Source organism: Etheostoma spectabile, chromosome 18 (genome assembly GCF_008692095.1).
Source record: "Etheostoma spectabile isolate EspeVRDwgs_2016 chromosome 18, UIUC_Espe_1.0, whole genome shotgun sequence".
Lineage (NCBI taxonomy): Eukaryota > Metazoa > Chordata > Actinopteri > Perciformes > Percidae > Etheostoma > Etheostoma spectabile.
Genome location: NC_045750.1, coordinates 25,444,439 through 25,464,582, shown reverse-complemented (window position 1 = coordinate 25,464,582; position 20,144 = coordinate 25,444,439). Strand labels below are relative to the sequence as shown.

Sequence of the window (20,144 nt, the reverse complement as noted above, 5' to 3'; positions counted from 1 at the left end):
CGGCCACCTCCTCCTGGCGTGCGTCCACAACAGACACGCTCGCCTCCAGGAGCTCACGGCCGCCCTTAACAGGTGGGCCGAGAGAGGCGTCTGTCAACAAACTCTGCATCCATCCGTCCTACTGTACTACCTCTCCATCTGTCCAGAGTGAGACAGGGTGAGACAGGGTGGGACAGAGTGGGACAGAGTGAGGAGGAAGGTCAGTGATGCAATGGAAAGGTGGGAACTGCAATCACCAGGCGTGTCCTCAAGCTTTTACTTTTGAGCTATCTTGGAGAATCATATCTTACTTCCACCATCTGAAGTTGCATTAACAAGGAGCAGTGTGTTGTTTTGTGAGATTTTCTATACTGTACGTTTTTCTCACAAGCGATTGGAGGCCCCTTGACCTTTGACCTCTGTATTATAACGGCACTGGAAGAATGGTTTGGCAGTAGAGGTTGCTGTGTATAGTAAGTTGCCCACTTAGTGATCTGTTGGCCCTCAGGGGACCTTATTTTAAGGTATTCTCACCGGGTTTTTGGCCAGTTTGGGGTTTAAGTAAATAGAAATCATTTCACATTATTTAAGAGTGAACGTCTGTAATTGTATCTTGACAACTGAGCAAACTCCATGGATTCAGTTGAAAAAAAGCAGTTAGAATCTCTAGAAAAAAAGCTCCTCAGTGAAACTTAAATTAAGATATTTTCTGTCATACGTCATCTTTTTTGCATCACTCATTGTTCGTAAAGAACAGCAACTTGTCAGCTTGCATGCACTGAAGTTACAAAAACAAAGAAAAAGCCCATTGAAGCATCTCAAACCAATCCAGAAGCATTATCATATTCTTTGCTGTCCATTTATATGCTGATAGAAACCACGGAGACAGCCATCCAGTCCAGCTGAAGACTAGTCTGTACATATCATATAAATGATGGCTTTACATTTTGGATTAATATGTGCAATGTTTCCATGTAAAGAGGCTCAAATGTGAGTTTTGAGATTGATCCTCTTGCCGTGTTGCATCAGGAACAGTGTGTGGAATATTTTCAAGTCTAATGATTTTAGCAGCAAGCTCCACGCTGCAGCCCAGTGTTTGAATGGACAACAGCCCACAGCAACATGTTCAGTATCACTATGAGGAATACACTGGCAACAATCACCGGCAGGTGTGTTTATGAATTCATTATTGGTTTATCACTGCCTCCTTCTCGTGGTGTAGCTTCCTCGACCAAGCTTCACTCAGTCATTTGTTTTCATCAAATGCTTTTAGCTTCAGCGTATGGATGCAAATTTGGCCAGGACATGCATTTAATCTGTTATTACGACGTTTCTCTTTTGCTCTTATAAGAAGCTTTATGACCCCCCCCCCCCCACTAATGGTCTGTTATCATAAGGACAGGAGTGCTTTGTTGGCTGTGTGTCCACTGTCGACATAATCCAGGGTCGTAAGGTCCTGATGCTAAATGGATGCTTCGAAAAAAAAAAAAGAAGAAGCATTAACTAGGCATTAACTTCATTTTTTCACATATGCTGGATTTTCGTTAAACCTGTAATCAGCTTTCTGCTTCGTGTCTGCCTGTGTGTGTGTGTGTGTGTGTGTGTGTGTGTGTCCGTCCCATGTGTGTTTTAACAGTGCTATATTTCCTCAAATGACAATATCTCAGTATTATCATTTTTTTAGCTCGCATGGAGACACCCATCAGCTCAAATCCTAGCCCCATTCAAAAGTCCCTTAAACATGTCGCTAATGTTGTCTTCATAAGAGGTTTGCATACATTCATAACAGGCTCAAGTCTTGAAAATCTGTTAACTCTGCAGAAATTGAGTTATCATTGGGTGAGATTAATGTACAGATTATGATACAAATCAGATACAATTATATGATTTCAGCTCACCATTGGAATCTTTTAAGGGTTTTCATAGCGTGCATGGTTGTTCTACTCATAAAAAAAAAAAAAGGACCAAGAGAAATCAAACAGCATTTAATTAATTTTTAAATGGACATTTCACTCTTTGGCCTTCAGTACATTGCATCAGATGCTCAGAAAAGCTATTAATGTATGTTCTTGATCATTTTTTATTGTATATATAAGAATACTTTTGTGCTTTTGCAGTGTGACTTGGTTGGAATATGACAACAGAAGCAACGGAAGGCAAAGGCAGCTATTATGATTGGAGAAGCACTCCGGAGGTCCAGGTAGTGGGCACTTTCTGCAGCTATTTCCATTGTAAATTAGAAAAGAGCCCAACAAACCTTGTAATCAACACGCTACGCTGCGCTGTGATCCTGATTCAATGCACGATAACACCACACTCTCCATGGGCACCTGACAAAATCTGGCACAGTCGATGTTGGCCATCAGTGTTTTACATGTCATATCCTTGAGATTAACATCAGCGTTCATAGTGTTAAACAAGAAACACCATGGCCTACATGCAGTATCACATATAGAATAATACTGATCATTAAAATGACACATGAATTACTTGGTATTGACTGAGCTTCAGCGGGGGAATGTGACTAAGTACAGTGACTCAAGAACCATTTGAAGTTATTGTACTTGAGTATTTGCATTGTATGCTATATAGTACTACTCCACTCCATGTCTGGGAGAAATATTGTGCTTTTTGCTGTATTTACTGGTTGCTTTTTAAGGTTTTAATATTACATTAAAAGCCCATGATAAGCTATGCAATGCATTGTTAAGACCAAACCAGTGGTTCCCAATGTCTCTGGCTTGTGGCCCTTTGTTAAAAAGCAGGGTCCTGCTGGGGGCCCTTGTCAGGTTTCAAGTTTGCAGTGCCACCAAAGAGACATTACAGAGGTAAAAATATCAAAAATATTACAAAAAAAAAGCAAAGGTTACAGAAAGCAAAAAAACTTCTTCTCACATAATTTTATAACCCTCCAGATTTTGTAACCCTGTGGGGGGGGGACCAGATCCTTAAGTTGGGCATCACTGGACTAAACAAACTCTTCACGTTGAGACAGTAAATGCTATGTAGGCATCGATGCAAGAGTATTGGCAATTTCATAAAGTAATACATGTAATATATCAATTACAGGGGGCATTTTCCAGCAGAACAAGTGCTTTCACTCATGATACTTTAAGTACATTTATACTGACAATACTTTAGTAGAATGTTAAATGCAGGGATTTTGTCTATCAATACAGTACTTTTGCATTGTTGAATACTTTTACTTAAATACAGTATCTGACTACTTCTTCCCCCACTGCTGAGCTTTTAAAGCAACGGTGACTATAACAGTTTAACCACTTCCCCCCGGAGCTCTGCTTCCCTTTCTGTGCCTCTTTTTCAAGGAACAATTTCCAAATGTGCAAAACAATGTTTTACAATAGAGCCAAATGAGTTCTCTTTGAGCAAGTCCCGCCTTCATCAACAGCCCCGTGGCGTTCCTGGATTCCAATTAAAAGACCATTTAGCGCTGCTTTGAGTCCCATTAAAACATCACATGGCAACATTTACTGTGAGCATCTGATAGAACTGAGTTTAATCTCATCAAATTGTGTAATCCATGAGATGAAATCACTCTTAACATGACATGGCTTAACACAGATGGTGAAGGTCACAAAGAGTTAAGGCTGTGCACTTTTAACCATTTACCATATTCTTCAACCGCCAGTCCGACAGGAGTACAGAAACACTATTGTTTCATTCATTTAAATGAGATGTTGTTGTTGCGGATGAATTATGTATGTGTTGCTGTGTTGATATGCGATAGACATCGTCTCTCTGGGAATGTAGGACACATGCTTATGCATAACAATAGTCTTCAGTTCATTTCTCACCAACAAAATTGGCCGTTTATCCCTTATTTTCTTCATAAAGGAACCTACATTCGGTCCATCTTGTGCTTATTTTAACTGCCGTCCATATCCCACTTTAGCTGTTACTGTATTAAATATGCAGGATTGTTGCCCCGCTGCCCCAGTACTTTCACTAATTCTTTTTTTTTTTTTAAACAAACAAAGTTGTATGCCTGTCAGGCCTGCTGTCAGTGACATTGTAAAGCTGATAATAGCACAGCCTATTTAAAATTACCTCCGATAGGCTTGTTTAAATCATGGATTGTTCATCATAAACGTTTCTTGATGTTTTATGTCATGCCTTCCCTCTCTCCAGACAATAACTGACATATTGGTTTGTTCCCAATAGGCCCGTTATATTGGTCTGATGAAAAAACAATCAGTCCGAGTCCAAAAAGAGCAGCAAAAACAGGATTTGTGATGTGGTTTTTCAAAGCTGATACAAAGCCAATCTGAAATATTTTTACATCTAAATCAGCCATTACTAATGTGGATTTAGTTGGATTCAGATGCAAAACAGGTGGAACTTTTGAGACATAAAGGCTTTCGTGATTCCATTCAATTGCTAATTTGATATATAAGTGATGTAATAGTGATAGGGTCTAAAAATATCCCAAAAATCCCAATTCTATATTGGCACAAATAACTATGTGGGGTAATGATAATGCAAGAATTTATTGGCTGCACCTGTACTGATAGACAGATCAAATCATGCATCTTTCCAAGCAAAAATGATCTTATAATTACTAGTATAATTATTATAGCTTAAACATATCCTATAGTACATAGATAGCCTGTAATAAAATATTTAATGATGCCAAATGCAAATATTAGATGATCGCCTCTTTATGCCTCCTTTACAATGTAAATCTTGATTTATCTTTAAGAATCGTGTTTGTTGATATTTATTAAAACCTGGGGGAAAATGCAGCGTTGAAACTGTCAAATTATGAAGCAAATTAGGAAAAGAAAGCAAAACACACTAAAAAGTTATAAATAAGAAATGTTTAATAACTCAAAAGCTGACTATAGAGACTGGAGTCAGACTAGGACCTTATTATACCCTATTATACTAGGCCAACAATATACTATACTGTACAGTAGCCTATATTATTGGGCCATTCAAAAATAAAACCTGCATACGGCTGTCAATGTCTCACAGAAACTCCGTGGCCATTTCAGAATGATATTTGGGAACCGAAGGGTCGCCGGTTCAAGTCCCCGTACGGACCAAAAGTATGGCGGTGGACTGGTAGCTGGAGAGTTGCCTGGGCACTGCCAAGGTGCTCTTGAGCAAGGCACCAAGGCCCAAACTGCTCGGGGTGCCTTTCCATGGACAGCTCCCCACACACACACACACACACACTCTGACATCTCTCCATTAGTGCATGTATAGGACCTGAGCATGTGTGTGTAGTTCAGGCCTGTGTCTAATAACAACAGAGTTTAAATTGTAATTTTCCCTTGTGGAACCAATAAAGGATTTATTATTATTATTATTATTATTATTATTATTATTATTATTATTATTATTATTATTATTATTATGGCTACAGGATCCATCACTTCATGTCCAGCACGTATTGCAGAATTGACAATAACGTGACTTGTTAAATAGAAAAAATGTAATCCAACAGGATGCTTTTTCAAATTTCAAATTTCAGTATCCTAATCTCTATTTATCGGCTTGTGTTACATTATTTTTGGTCACCTGTAAAAAAGGGGGAGTTGAGTATTGTAGTTTTGAGGCCCAGCGGTGCTGTGGAGCCAGATCGAGACGCCCCTCCGGCGTGGGTCGGACCCCCTCTCCCCCGGAGGGGGAACCTGGAGATCCCCGGCCGAGGTGAAGTGGTGCGCTTCGGGGAAGCCTCGCCTCTGGGCGACGATCGACTAAATGTGCGGTCGTCTCAGCCAAGAAGAGGCTTCCGAGGCTTCCGAGGCTCTTTTTTATTGTTTAACATCCTCAAATGCGATGAGAGGATTAAAGCAGCGCGTCTGCCGGACCCATATGTCCCCTTCAGTGCCGCTTGTGCTTAATTAAAACCGAATGCATACTCGGGGGCCCTGGGGCCCCTGGTCCTCCTGCTGCTGGAACACTGACTGACTTACTGCTCTCTGCTGACGTTTAATGAACCTGTTGAAGCTTTGAATGAGACATCCAAAAACAGATTTCCAACACTGTAGCAAGCAAAAAATGTGACAAAAACACGTGGTTCAGTTTCAGATTTATTTGTAATGTTTTATCACAGCAATTGTCACGAATAAAATGCAAGAGCTCTAATCTTAATGGACATGGATTAAATTGTTTTATTAATCTGGACCTAGATTGAACTAGACCTCCCCCTATATAAATTAACCTATAGCCATATGGCACAATTATATCAGTAGGAAATTGTTTTTCCTTTTTTTTTCACATGAATTACTGTTTTCTTCCTCAACTATACACATGACCTTTGCAGCTGTTTTGGTTTGTTTTGTTTTATTTGTTTCATTGTCATAATTAATCTTATCATAAAGGCTTTATTTAGGTCAAGATTGTAGGTTCTTAACGTCATCTAACATGTTAATGCTTGTGCCAACTTTAAATACTTTGTGAATGCAAATGCCACCGATGAAAACATATTATCCAGTTACTTCCATAAACCAAAAATCGAATGGAATATTTACAATACTGTTAGAGTGCACGCTGTCGCTCTGTAATTATGTGTGTAATTCTGTAATTGGGGGGGGGTCAAATAGACAACAAAGCACTTCAACGGCAGCAAAAACTCACGCCAGAGTTATTAGACGCCTCTCCTGTCACGTCCTAATTAGACCGATAGCACGAGCCTTCTTTAATCCATGCACGAGCCCCTGGACCTGCTCGCTCACATGCTCTCTCTCTCCCAAAACCCCAAAGAGGCTCCCTGCGTTATGGTGTCACTACTCCACATGCGCAAAGGGTGAAAAGCCGAAACTTGATGGTTTTGATATTAGCCAAGAATATACAAGATAATGTCTGAGATCTTAAGTTTTAGATCACCCATCTGCAAATTTTGTGATGTATTTTTCTGAAAATGTACGGCAGGGATAATTAACCTAAATGTTCCCAATTTACTGTTATAAGCATCCCAAATTGAGATATTGTTTGAAGCCTTAACATCCACGTTTTCTGCTGTTTTCTTTGATGTGTAGCTTGTCTTGAAACGCGTTTTTGCCCCTAGACTGAGCACCAGAACTCCTCACATTTCTCCGTGTGAACTGGCCAGCGGTGCGCCCTGGACCAAAGAGCAGCCGTCAATAAAAATGTTGGATTATCCTCTTTATGAGACGGGATTAACATAGCTCTCACATAATTCACATTCCTCCCAGCCTGGACAAAAAAAATCACAGACTCTAGTGATGTGGAAATATAAATAGGGGGTAATTTATAATGACATTTGATGATCAAGGATGGAATTTGGGCACTACTGGCACTTTAATCTAATTTATTTGTACCTAAAAAGTGTAATAGCCTAATTAAACATGTGGGTAAAATGAGATGGAGCTCCTTCCCCAGGCTTGTTGTGGTGTGTTGTGTGCAGAAACAGGTGATACAAACAGGAGGACACACGGAAGATGGATTTACGCATGCAGGCACAGTGTTGGGTCAGGTCAGGTGGTCTTTATTGTTGTTTAGTGTGTGTTTGTGGCCTTCTCGCATCACTTTACAGCTCAAGTGGACCTTGCTGTCTGCTGGCCTGATTGACTCTGCAGTCCCCATGTAATTCACCTAACAGGTCCTAATAATAATTTATCATTTAACACTCGAGACATGGAAATAAATCTATCAAATTCACAGCTGGGTTTGTGGCGCATTTATGGCGCAAAGCAAAACTGCATATACAGGTACAAAGAATCACTTTTTTTTTTTTTTTAAAGAAATCTAACACATGGGGGAAATAATTCAAAAACACATAAGGGACATTTATGGGCACACGCAAACGGATTGATTGTCTCTCAAAACTAGTTTTAAACATTTCTTATAAATTAATAGTGCATCCAGGTTCATGTCAGAGCCTCTCTCTCACACACACTCATTCTCTATAACACACACACACACACAACGCTTTGATCAAAGGGGCCCTTCAGCGTGCCAACAGAATAAGAAGAAAAGACAAGAGAGGGGAGCTTAGAAAAAAAAAAAGGTACTATTCCTCCAACTCAACCAATTGAGTCTTGGATCTTTCGCTCTTTTGATCAGTTTTTTTCCTTTTGGTCAACACATTTGTTCCATGTCCTTGATCAAAGTTGGGGAGAAGTCTGAATGTTCAATAAATTAACCCAACACGTGAGACAACCGGCTGGCACTCCTGCTCTGCTCTGCCCGAGGTAGAAGTTGGGGCCTGTGGTGGTGGTGGAAACACGCCGCACGTTCTGCTCCAAGCTTGGGTTACTTTTGATTTGCCTGTATAGTCTGCAGTTTGTGAAAATTGTCCCATCTTAATTCTCTCCTCTCACAATACTTGGAATTTCCACGCTGCTTGGTCTTTGTAATCCAAACAATCCGCGTTGAAATTGAGCTTCCACGAGGAGGCTGTTTGGTCCTTATAGTCCAGGCAGTCCGCGGCGCCGCTGAAGCCCAGGCCCGCCGCGCCGTACGCCGACGCGGACAGGGAGGACGCGTTGCTCAGGTGGCTGGACACCCCGTTGCTGCCCATGGGACTCATGGTGGAGCCCGCGACGGGTAGCTGATGGTGCATAGGCGAAAGGTAGGAGCCGCAGTCCATCCCGGTAAAGTAGGACGAGGAGCTGGTGTAGCCCTGGTTGTAGCCCGTGGCCTGGGTGTAGGCCATGGGATATGAGCGCTGCATGCAGGAGGAGGAGGAGGTAGACAGCGGGTCGGACAGCGGGGAGATGGAGGCCGGGCTCCAGATAGATACCGGGGGTGCCGCGCTGCTGTTCACAGCCGGGAGGGAGGTGGTCGAGGGCGGCGTGAACTGCCCGCTGGCCCCGCTCTCTGAGCTGGCCTCTCGGACCGGAGAGCTTTTCTTTTTCACCGGCTTGCTGACTGCCTTGTTCTGCACTCCACCTTGGGTTTGCTGGGCCTGTTGGCGATGTTTGGCTCGTCGATTTTTGAACCATACCTGAAAAATAAATGCGCTTAAATGAATTTAATGCAGCTATAACAACACATGTTCTTTTTAAGGCTATGCCTCCAGGATGTAAGATCCCTCAAACCCTGCAGTGTGGACTAATGTGAAACTGTAAGTTACATTTAAAGTGATCCCAAAGCCACATTAAAAAAATAATTGTAGTCAAGCAACATCTTGGAGAATTATTTGTCCAAACTTTTCATTTATATTTTTCAATGCGCTTCCAAATACTTAGTTTTACAGGCTTTATATTATATTTATTTAAAAGAAAAAGGGTTTAGCTACTTATAAAGGGATTTTATATATTAGAAACTCACGATATGAATCGAATATGCCTACAGAAAACGTCAAAATATCGCATCATGAAGTGACTGTTATCAAGCACTTCTCTAACAATGAAGAGGACACTTGGATGAAGTGGCGCGTCACACCATGCCCAGTTATCGAGCTTCCATAGACTGTGTGTTTGTGTGTCTGTGTGTGTGCGTGTGTGTGTGTGTGTGTGTGTGTGTGTGTGTGGTTTGAGGTATTTTGTGTTGGAGACCCACCTGCACCCGGGACTCTGGCAGGTTGATCTTTAAGGCCATCTCCTCTCTCATGAAGATGTCCGGGTACCGAGTCTTGTTAAAGAGACTCTCCAGCAGGTCGAGCTGGGCCCGGGTGAAGGTTGTCCTCTCTCTCCTCTGTTTGCGAGGGGTTCCTGCAAGAAGAGGGGGGGGGGCACACAGTGTGAATAAGAAACGAAATAACACAGCCTGGGACACTGCAATTTCAAATATACAAACTTCTGTAGCTTGGTTATTTGACTCAGATGTAATATAAATAAAAGGCCTACAGGTTATTCTATGTTGATCATCACAAATGACTGCGTTCAAATTTGGAAATGTAATAGGACGCGGAATGGAAGTCCTATTTTCTTAATTTCTAAACGGTTGCACCCTGAGGATATTACCTTGGTATCCCACTGAAGGATGCAGCAGGTCCACTCCTGAGGATAAACTCAGTCCGTTCACTGTGTACGGCGGCTGCTTCAAATAGGACATCATGCTGGCGGCCGGCCGAGGGGCACCAAAGAGAAGAAATGAGGAAAAAATAGGGTGCAAAATAGTGTTTCTAATCCTCTTGCGTCTCCGTTTGGTCTTTCACGTCTTCCACAACCTGAAGAAGGACACAAAACAGGAAGGTTTTGAGATTGTTGAGATTCGGCTGCGTCCGCGGAGTTTTACGCACAGCCTTTACGCACCGCTGTGGGCTTTAAAGAAGTGGGCGTCCTCGGACTCGCAGGGCTCTTGAAAGGCGAGTGGAGACCCCCAGCTGTCCCTGCTGGACTGAGGATGCTCTGTCTGGCTGACATGCGTTTACGCCAACACCCCCCCCCCCCCCCCCCCCCCCCCCCCCCCCACCACCCCACACACACACACTAACTGCTATTATAACCCCGCCTCTTGCCACCCCCTCCAAACACACTCCTCTCCTCCTCTCCTAGGTCCACCAAAACAAAACATTGTCGTTAAAATGCGCACACTCGTTGGGCCCCAACCGGGCTCTCAATTAGCATATACCCACAGGTTAGGCGAAGCTAAATAGACAGCTGATTGGGGGGCCATTTGCAGAAACAAAGCCCACTGTTGACCGATAAGTAATGCTGATAACAAAAGACTTTAAGGAACAAACAAAGAAGCCAATACTGCAAACTGAGAGCTCATTCAAATACAACTGGGCATCTTCATTTCTATATCTCGGGCCCATTGTGGGTTTCCACTAAAACCCTTGTACATTTAAATGTAACGAAATTAAAATACGAAGGACAACTTTAGCAAATAATTAGAAACACGGAGGCATTCCCCAAAGTGAATTCTGACATATTATTGACACTCCTCGCGGCGATTCCCCCTCCTCTCCTAATGAATTGCTCCCGGTAATTAGATTTGGAAGGTGAGACTCTGGAGAAGTGTTGATTAGAGAGGAGCACTTAATCTTAATCTAAACAAACAAGGAGATGGCCCCGAAATGGGTCTCAGGTATGGTGGCAATAAAGTTTTACAGCAAAAACCTTCATTTCCCTCTCATATTTTAATTTAAAAAAATACCTATCCTTATCCTAACGAGCTCTATTAACATTGTAATCAAATAACCACAAAAAAAGACAAAAAAGAGAGAAAAAATGTATCCTGGGTGAATATGTACAAGGATACTCCGCAATATTGTGACTTTATAGGAGTGTTAGCCTCTAGAAATTAATAAATCAAATACAATAGGGTCATTACAAGAATGAAACCTATGCATATTTTTATGTAGAAATAGTACACGTCTAGCAAAAGTGATTAATTGTGTAATTAATTTGATTATTAGAGATACAATCTAGTAGGCTACCTAAGAAGTATAATGCAATATTAAATCAATTATAGATGTATGTATATATATATATATATATATATATATATATATATTATATATATCTTATGGGTAACCTACTAAGGCTGTTATTTGGCCTAAAGGAGAAACCCCCAAAATCCAATTTTTAATATTTTCTTTTTTAGTAAAAGCTAATTAGTCCATATCTGCTGCTGTGTAAGGCCTCTCGTGCCGCTTCCAGTGACACCTACCTGTAGAATAAAGTTCCCAGGGCCCCAGGGTGCTCCTCTCTAGCCGGACCCCTCGTTTTTATAGAGCCAATAACGGCCACTCCTGTACTCAATCTGTCACTTCTCCGTTCAATAACAAATACCCTGCCCAGCCATTAATTAGTGTGCCTGCAAGACATTTTTTTTTTTTTTTTTTTCTTCATTTTCTTTTGTAAGAAATTAACGAGATAATCCGGACGGACCGCGCTGCCTGATTACAGGACGCCAGCCACGACTCCGCATTCAGGGCTCCTTCATTTCTGCGTCACGGAAATAAAACAAAGACTGGCATTGTATTATCAAACCAGCTGACTGCCAGACAACCGACCCCCCCCCCCCCCCCCCCCCCCCCCCATCACCCCCTCCACCCCAGCACAACCCACCCTACAACTCACTTTCCCAAACTGGCACATGCACGTTCATACGGACCTTTTAATTTATAATCATTTCATGTATACTCTTTATTGATCCCCTATGGGGAAATGACAATTTACACACAGGCCTGAAATACACACACATGCTCAAACTGGTATTATTATTATAATTGATAATAATTGTATGATTATTGCTTCGGTCCAGGGACCTCCTGCATTAACAATTTTGATGTTGTTCAGCAGCATTTAGCAAAAAAAAATTGTCATTGTTAATGTGCAAATTCAACATTGAAGATTATTTTCTAAATGAACGCGTTTTTCGTTTAAAGACTGTTTATAGCTGATGTTAAAGAATTTAATTAGGGTATATTATTTATGATTTATGCCATTTTGTCCGCCTACATCTCGACTGTAATGTTTCCAGCCTCCTCACCCACCCAGCAGTTGGGGTGTATTATGTGGAGTCGTGGCCTGCATTAATCGCTTGAATGCCCCTTTACTCCGAGCACGCAGCCCACGGAGGGAGAGAAGTTTCCTAAAAACACGCCTACCCAATTACCTCTCTGGATGCTGTCTGGATTCCCATCGCACTCCCTGGAGAATAACAGAAAAAGACTCCTCACTTCAATAAATTGGAACTAAAATATTACTTACTAATTACATAAGTCACTTACTTCAGTTGGTTTTTAAGAGCTCTTTTTCTAAACGCCTCTCCCGGCAGAGTGATTAGTTTCCTCCCGGGTAAGCTTGTTGGATGCGGATGATACTACCAGATGCTCAGTATTTATTGAGAGAGAGAGAGAGAGATAGAGGTAGAGAGAGAGAGAGAGAGAGAGAGAGAGAGACTGGAGGATTTTTGCAGCCAATGGAAATGATAGAAATATGATGTGCAGAGGTGTGAAAGGATGCAGCAGCTGGAGTAAAGGGGCCAGCTGATGGTGGCAACATCAGCTCCAATGCATTCTCATTTGAAAACATTACAGAGTAATAATCAATACGTCTAGAGTGTAAATTGTAATTTCTCAGAGGGAATCAATAAAGAGTATAAAATGAAATGAAATTACGTTTTTATTTCCTGCAGGAGACTCAGTATTTAGCTCTAGAGGTGCCAATAGCCTATAGGTGTGGGGCATTGACCAAAAGCAGCCAATTAGAGCCGACCAACTGCAATGGAGCCCATCAAAATAACGAAAATATAATAGCTACAGCACATAACCTAGCCCCGCGCTCATATCGTTAGAATTGGACGTTTTAAGCTGCAGCTTGCAGACTTAATTGTCAAAATAAGCTGAGTAAGAAAAACTCACATTAAAAATAACTTCCCGGGGATCTGTCACGGTTGGATTCTGTGTAACGGAGATTAAGGGGGGGGGGGGGGGGGGGGGGTGAAATGTGGCCCAGTAAGCTGTAGCTACAACCAACCTCACCCCATCTGTTTCTTTCTTCTTTTCTCGTTTACAAAAAACAACAACAAAAACAGCAGCCTAAATGATGTGTTGCTTATCACATTTTCTGGGTTAAACCATGAACCAAAAATAATTTCAGGCTTAAGTAAACCACTCTCTGTCCCCCCACCCCCCCCCCCACCCCCATATCATACATACACTATACATACACCAAGATCTGGAATGACATCCCACATCACATCAGGACACTATCATCCAACACATATTTCGAAAATACACAAACAGCTCATTTTTAACAGTTCCACCTGCACACATTAATTCTCATGTATTGTCCAAGCCTGTCTGTATGTGTCTCGTTCAGCTGATGTCTTGCATAAATGTCTTTGTCCTTATGTAACTGTATTGTTGTTTTAGTTGTCCAAATTTGACAACACTGTAACAAATTGCAGTAAAATGACTGAATATTTTGCACAGTAGTGTACTGTTTTCCATTAATACAGTTGAATACTGTAAATTCTGATGTCTTTGATTTACAAAATATTAACAGCAAGCTCCTGTAAAATCATGCAGTAAAAAGCAGTCTATTATTTACAGCAAGCTACCTCGAATCTTACAGTATAATGTAGTATTTTTTTTCAGTTAACTTTAAATCAGACTTGATCTTTAATCCGTTTTATAGTTCATCTGAGCACAATCAAAAATTAAATGAAATTAAAAATAGGCCTATACATCAGTGTTTTTATGGGAGATGGAGGACATAATAACAAGAAGATGAAGAATTAGTTTTCATCCGGACTCTAAAGTAAGTTGTTGATGGAGAATACTGTAGTAAATAACTTACTAAAAGAGCTGACATATACTACTGTAATGTTTATTTTCCACACAGCGCAGTACTGTAATAAATTTGCAGTACTAAACTGTTGTTGTAGAGCACAGTCGGTACACTGTAGTACCAACTGCTGCTGGCAGCAGTTTACTGTGATTTAACAGGAAGTCTTCTCACAGTCCAGTCCACATCGATGTCCCGACGTGCTGTAACCAGGTTTTATGTTCCTGCAGAACAGGAACCTGAGTCAGGCCCGTTTATATTGGACTGTAATGGTACTTTTAACTTTCCTGTATAATAATTAATTATACAGTATTAATTATATAATTATGAATGAATGAACGAATGAATGAATGAATGAATATCTAAAACCACTTTGTGTCCACGTGAACTCCAGCTGGATGTGTTTTTAAAATGGTTTCCTTCCGTTTTGGCCCCAGGTTTTGGTTGATGCTCCCAAACAAGTTGCAGGTTAGAGAACTGATTAGGAGTGGACAGGTTAGGGAGTGGACAGGTTAGGGAACTAATTAGGAGTGGACAGGTTAGGGAACTAATTAGGAGTGGACAGGTTAGGGAACTAATTATGAGTGGACAGGTTACGGAGTGGACATGTCATGGAACTACTTATGAGTGGACATTTTAGGGAACTAATTATGAGTGGACAGGTTAGGGAGTGGACATGTCAGGGAATTAATTATGAGTGGACATGTTATGGAGTGTACATGCCAGGGAACTAATTAGGAGTGGACAGATCAGGGACCTAATTGGGAGTGGACATGTCAGGGAACTAATTAGGAGTGGACAGGTTAGGGAGTGGACAAGTCAGGGAACTAATTAGGAGTGGACAGATCAGGGACCTAGTTAGGGGTGGACAGGTTATGGAGTGGACTTGTTAGAGAACTAATTAGGAGTGGACAGATTAGGGAGTGGACATGTTAGAGAACTAATTAGGAGTGGACAGGTTAGGGAACTAATTAGGAGTGGACAGGTTAGAGAATTAATTAGGAGTGGACAGGTTAGAGAACTAATTAGGATGGGACAGGTTAGAGAATTAATTAGGAGTGGACATGTTAGGGAGGGGACATGTTAGAGAACTAATTAGGAGTGGACATGTTAGGGAAGGGACATGTTAGAGAATTAATTAGGAGTGGACATGTTAGGGAGGGGACATGTTAGAGAACTAATTAGGAGTGGACAGGTTAGGGAGGGGACATGTTAGAGACTTAATTAGGAGTGGACATGCCAGATGAACAGACTGTGAGACGGCTGGCTTGTTGGACAACACTAAAATCAATAGTTTTTAACCAAAAAGTAGAGCTGGACTCAGATGGCTGCAGAGAGTTATTGACAGTACGACTCATTGTTTATGAGTTATTGCAATTATAAAGTCAATGTCCATTAAGATCACATTAGAGACTTCTCTTTATTAATCCTTTCGGGATGACTCCTGCAAGGAAATTCCGATTTCCAGCAGCAGTTTTCAGCAAGAAAAAGAAAAAATACAGTATAGAGAGAAAAGCAGACAGTATAAAGATAGCAATGATGATAATAATAATAATAATAATAATAATAATAATAATAAATATAAAACTATAAAAAAGACATTTACCATAAATCACCAGTTAAGTGTCAAGTGTCCAGGTATTAATGTGTGTGAATGTGCTGTCCTCTTTACCATATTTTTACCATCGTTTTATGTCTTTTTATTGACAAATGTTCTTGTTGTCATTATTATTACTGTTACTTTTGTTATCTTTCTACTGTCTTTTTTTCTTGCTAATACGGATTAATAAAGAGAAGTCTAAGTCTATATTTACCCTATAAGCCTATTTATTACCCTAGTTGTAGAGTGTAATGGCGTGAGGGACAAAGGAGTCCTTGAGATTAAATGAAGATAAAATTGGTATTTTTGTTAATATTGTGATTTGGTTATTTGGGGTGTAGAAGGGTTTTTACTGGAGGTGGAGGTTTCCCAGATTCCCTGAGCGCTCGTACTAAAACAAACAGCCTAACAGGGCTTAAGTAGCCTATCTGGTCCTCTTGTTGTCCCACAGCTATGTTCTTGGCTCACACAGAGCCCTTTCATCTTCAGCTCTGATATATAATTCATCGGAAAATATCTAATGGCCCTGGGGAGCGTTTCAGCTAAACGGTGCCGGGGTTGTAAAAAAGGTGAAGCCGCTTGTTAATGTCTGTGGCAATATGCCCTGCCCCTGTCTCCGGGCAAATTGACGAAGTCACGGCTTCTCCTGCTGTTAGGGAGACGAATTGAAGGCTAAGAATCGTGGGACTGAGACGGGCCCGGCCCTGTCTCCCAGTGGGCTGGAGGACACGGCTGGCACGAGGGAAAGTCTCCTCATGACAACACAACTCACACAGGAAAACACAATACACATCATTCCATTTAAGCAGTTGCACATTTTTGTATTCCCAACTTGTATATATTCATATATTGTTCTTGTATTTTATTCCTATTATTATTTCATGTATATTGTATGTGTGTATATTGTATCCTAGTATTTTATTTATATTTATATTCTGTGCTGTGTGACTGATTTTTCTGCTGCAACACTGTAATTTCCCATTTTATTGGGATCATATCTATCTCTATCTATCTACTATCTATCTATCTATCTATCTATCTATCTATCTACTATCTATCTGTCTATCTATATCTATCTATCATCTATCATCTATCATCTACAGTGGTGCTCAAAAGTTTCCATACACATGCTTGTTGACTAAAAAGAGGAAAACAAATCAGTGTTGGAATTTATTTTATACCTAAATTAAAAAATGAGTAAAATCCAACCTTTAGGACACCAATTTCTTTGTGATGAAAACTTATTGTAATAAATAATGTTCTTATTTAAAATACAGGGTCAAAGTATACATACCCCTAGTTAAATCCCATAGAGGCAGGCAGATTTTTATTATACCAGTTATTTCCTGGATTCAGGATATATGCATCCTGTAAAGTTCCCTGGCCTTTAGAATTAAAATAGCCCCACATCCTCACATACTCTTCACCATGCTTGAGTAGGCATGGATACTTTCTATAAAATCACTCCAATGCAAATCAAACCGTATTAGTCTAACTGAAATAAACCATGCCTCTCTCTACATGGTGAAGAGTATGGTGGATGTGGGGCATTTTAATTCTAAAGGCCAAGGGAACTTTATCAGGATGCATAATATCCTGAATCCAGGAAATAACGGGCCTTTAATAATAAAATCTGCCTGCCTCTATGGAATTTAACATAGGGGTATGTATACTTTGACCCCTGTATTTTAAATAAGAACATTTATTTATTTACAATACGTTATTCATTCACAAGAAAATGGTGTCCTTAAGGTTGGATTTTACCTCATTTTTTAATTTAGGTAATAATAAATTCCAAAACATGATTTTTTTATTCCTCTTTTAGTCAACTTAGCATGTGTATGTAAACTTTTGAGCACCTGTATCTATCTATCTATCATCTATCTATCTTCACTATCATCTATCTTCTATATCATCTACTATCTATCTTCTATCTATCTGATCTACTATCATATCAGCTTCTATCTCTCATCATCTACTCTATCTATATCTATCTATCATCTTTCTATCTATCTATCTATCTATCTATCATCTATCTACTATCTGTCTATCTTATCTATCTATCTATCTATCTATCTATCTATCACTATCTCTCTTCTATCTATCATCTATCACTTGCTACTATCTATCTATCCTCATCTATATATCTATCTGTCTACTATCTATCATCATCATCTCATCTATCTATCTGTCTATCATCATCTCTATCTATCTATCTATCTCTCTATCGATCTATCTATCTCTATCTATCTATATCATCTATCATCTATCTATCTATCTGTCTATCCTATCATCTCATCTATCTACTATCTATCTATCTCTATCATTCTCTATCTATCTATTCTATCTATCTCATCTATCTATCTATCATCATCATCTATCTATCTCTATCTATCTACTCTTATCTATCCTATATCTATCTATCTATCTATCTATCTATCTATCTATCTAGCTATCATCTATCTATCTATACTATCTATCTATCTATCTTCATTCTATCTATCATCTATCTATCTAATCTATCTATCTTCTGTCTATCTATCATCTATCTATCTATCTATCTATCTATCATCTATCTATCATCTCTCTATCTCTCTATCTATCTATCTATCATCTATCATCTATCTATCTATCTATCTATCTATCTAATCTTAGCTATCTATCTATCTGTCTATCTGTCTATCATCTATCTATCTATCAATATCTATCTATCTATCTCTCTATCTATCTATCTATCTGTCTATCTATCTATCTATCTGTCTATCTATCTATCATTTATCATCTATCTATCTATCTTCTATCTATCTATCTATCATCTATCTATCTATCTATTCTATCTACTATCATCTATCTATCTATCTATCTATCTATCATCTATCATCTATCTATCTATCTATCTATCTATCTATCTATCTATCTATCTATCTATCATCTTCTATCTATCTATCTCTATCTATCGTCTATCTCTCTATCTATCTATATTCTATCTATCTATCTATCTATCTATCTATCTATCTATCTATCTTCTATCTATCTACTACTTCTAAAATCTCTATTGTAAAATTCTTTTAAGTATTTTTTTCACTACAGTTAAAAAACCAAAGTCAAGCCCAAAAGGATTGTTTTAAGCTAAATTAATATCAGCCTTAAAATAAAGATTGTCTCAGATTTTATGAGTTAAATCATTTTTGAGTGAATCTAAATCAAGTAACTGCACACTTTTATGCTATTTCAAAAACTCAGAACAAAAAAAAACAACCATGTAGGAACGTTGTGTGTTGGTTCTCCTAACGTTTAGGGAACGTTCTAACCCGGAAGGGAACGTGTTAGTGGGGATTATAGCTCTGGGATTTGATCTCTTAAATATTCTTCTCAACTGAAATTTGAAACACAATACCTAAGATGTATTTATTGATTACCTTCATTATTATAGCCAATAGGTCTTTTATTATTCCATAACCCGTTTCCATAACCCTTTTAAATTTAATATTTTAACATACTTGGCCTAAAGTTGGGGCCTTGCAAGACGCAAACGTTTTAATTTGATCTATTCATCCATCTTTTAATATTAGGGCTCAATATAATTGCTTTTTAATAATTCATATAATTTTTTTTGCATCAACCATTTCAGTTCACTTCAGCTGTCCATCTAAAGGTCAAATCAATGACTTGGCCCACTCAACCAGCCCCATCTGTCACACACACACACACACACACACACCCACACACACACACACACACACACACACACACACAGAGTGAACTGTATTGGACATTATGACTGCTTGCTTCTTGCCATCTGCAATGTAGAATTCAGTTTGATAGATTTATTGATAAGCATAGCGAGGGAAGCGATATGTAGCCTATTGGTGATTCTACAGAAAACCAAAGCGAGCGTCCTTGATATTGAACTCCTGACGAGTCTACAGACAGCAGGTGTTTATGACGAAAACAACACAGACATAACTGGCCGGCATTATTTCAAAATGTCAGTTTGAAGGTCGCTCACACATGACATGCTAGCCTTGCTAACGTGTTAGCCTTGTTGCAGGGCACGCGCTAGCATGCCGGGAACATGCCAGTCGAGATTGTTCTCCCCTGAAAAACGCTCCTATAGGTTATTTGTTTAAGTAGAAATCATGACTCATATCAACGGTTATTGTTGCAGTGCCCTCTAGTGGCCGTATTCATTGTTACGGGAGAAAAGCCAAAAAGCTACGTGACAAACGACGTTTTTCCATTAATGGTACCCATTCGACTCAACTCGGCCGCGGTGCACCGTCCTCCTTCTTCCATTGCAGATTAGTACCGCCGTGAGGCGAGCCGTGGCTGGTCGTCATAGCAGCAAACTGTCGTGACCTAACGCGACACACACACAGAACGTC

The 20,144-nt window shown here is 39.9% G+C and overlaps 1 protein-coding gene across 3 annotated transcripts; it reads right to left on the bottom strand.

The window, feature by feature from the left end:
• Positions 1–7,435: 7,435 nt before the first annotated feature.
• On the bottom strand, positions 7,436–12,694 carry LOC116706594 (homeobox protein OTX2). Of its 3 annotated transcripts, none has more exons than XM_032543523.1 (4): positions 12,599–12,694; positions 9,879–10,084; positions 9,475–9,626; positions 7,436–8,917 (listed from the first exon to the last, which is right to left on the bottom strand). In XM_032543523.1, exons 2-4 carry the CDS (start codon positions 9,970–9,972, stop codon positions 8,288–8,290), a joined length of 876 nt encoding a protein of 291 aa, XP_032399414.1. In that variant the 5' UTR covers positions 9,973–10,084; positions 12,599–12,694; the 3' UTR covers positions 7,436–8,287. The 3 variants fall into 3 exon arrangements, with proteins under 3 accessions (XP_032399414.1, XP_032399415.1, XP_032399412.1); XM_032543524.1 differs by lacking the exon at positions 12,599–12,694 and adding an exon at positions 12,484–12,498; XM_032543521.1 differs by lacking the exon at positions 12,599–12,694 and adding an exon at positions 11,533–11,773.
• Positions 12,695–20,144: the final 7,450 nt, after the last annotated feature.

Coding starts and splice junctions, on each gene's coding strand:
- LOC116706594 (XM_032543523.1), bottom strand. CDS start 9,972: ATGATGTCCTATTTGAAGCAGCCGCCGTACACAGTGAACGGACTGAGT. Junction 9,627..9,878: donor TCCTTCAGTGGGATACCAAG/GTAATATCCTCA, acceptor CTCTTCTTGCAG/GAACCCCTCGCAAACAGAGG. Junction 8,918..9,474: donor TGCCAGAGTCCCGGGTGCAG/GTGGGTCTCCAA, acceptor TTTATTTTTCAG/GTATGGTTCAAAAATCGACG.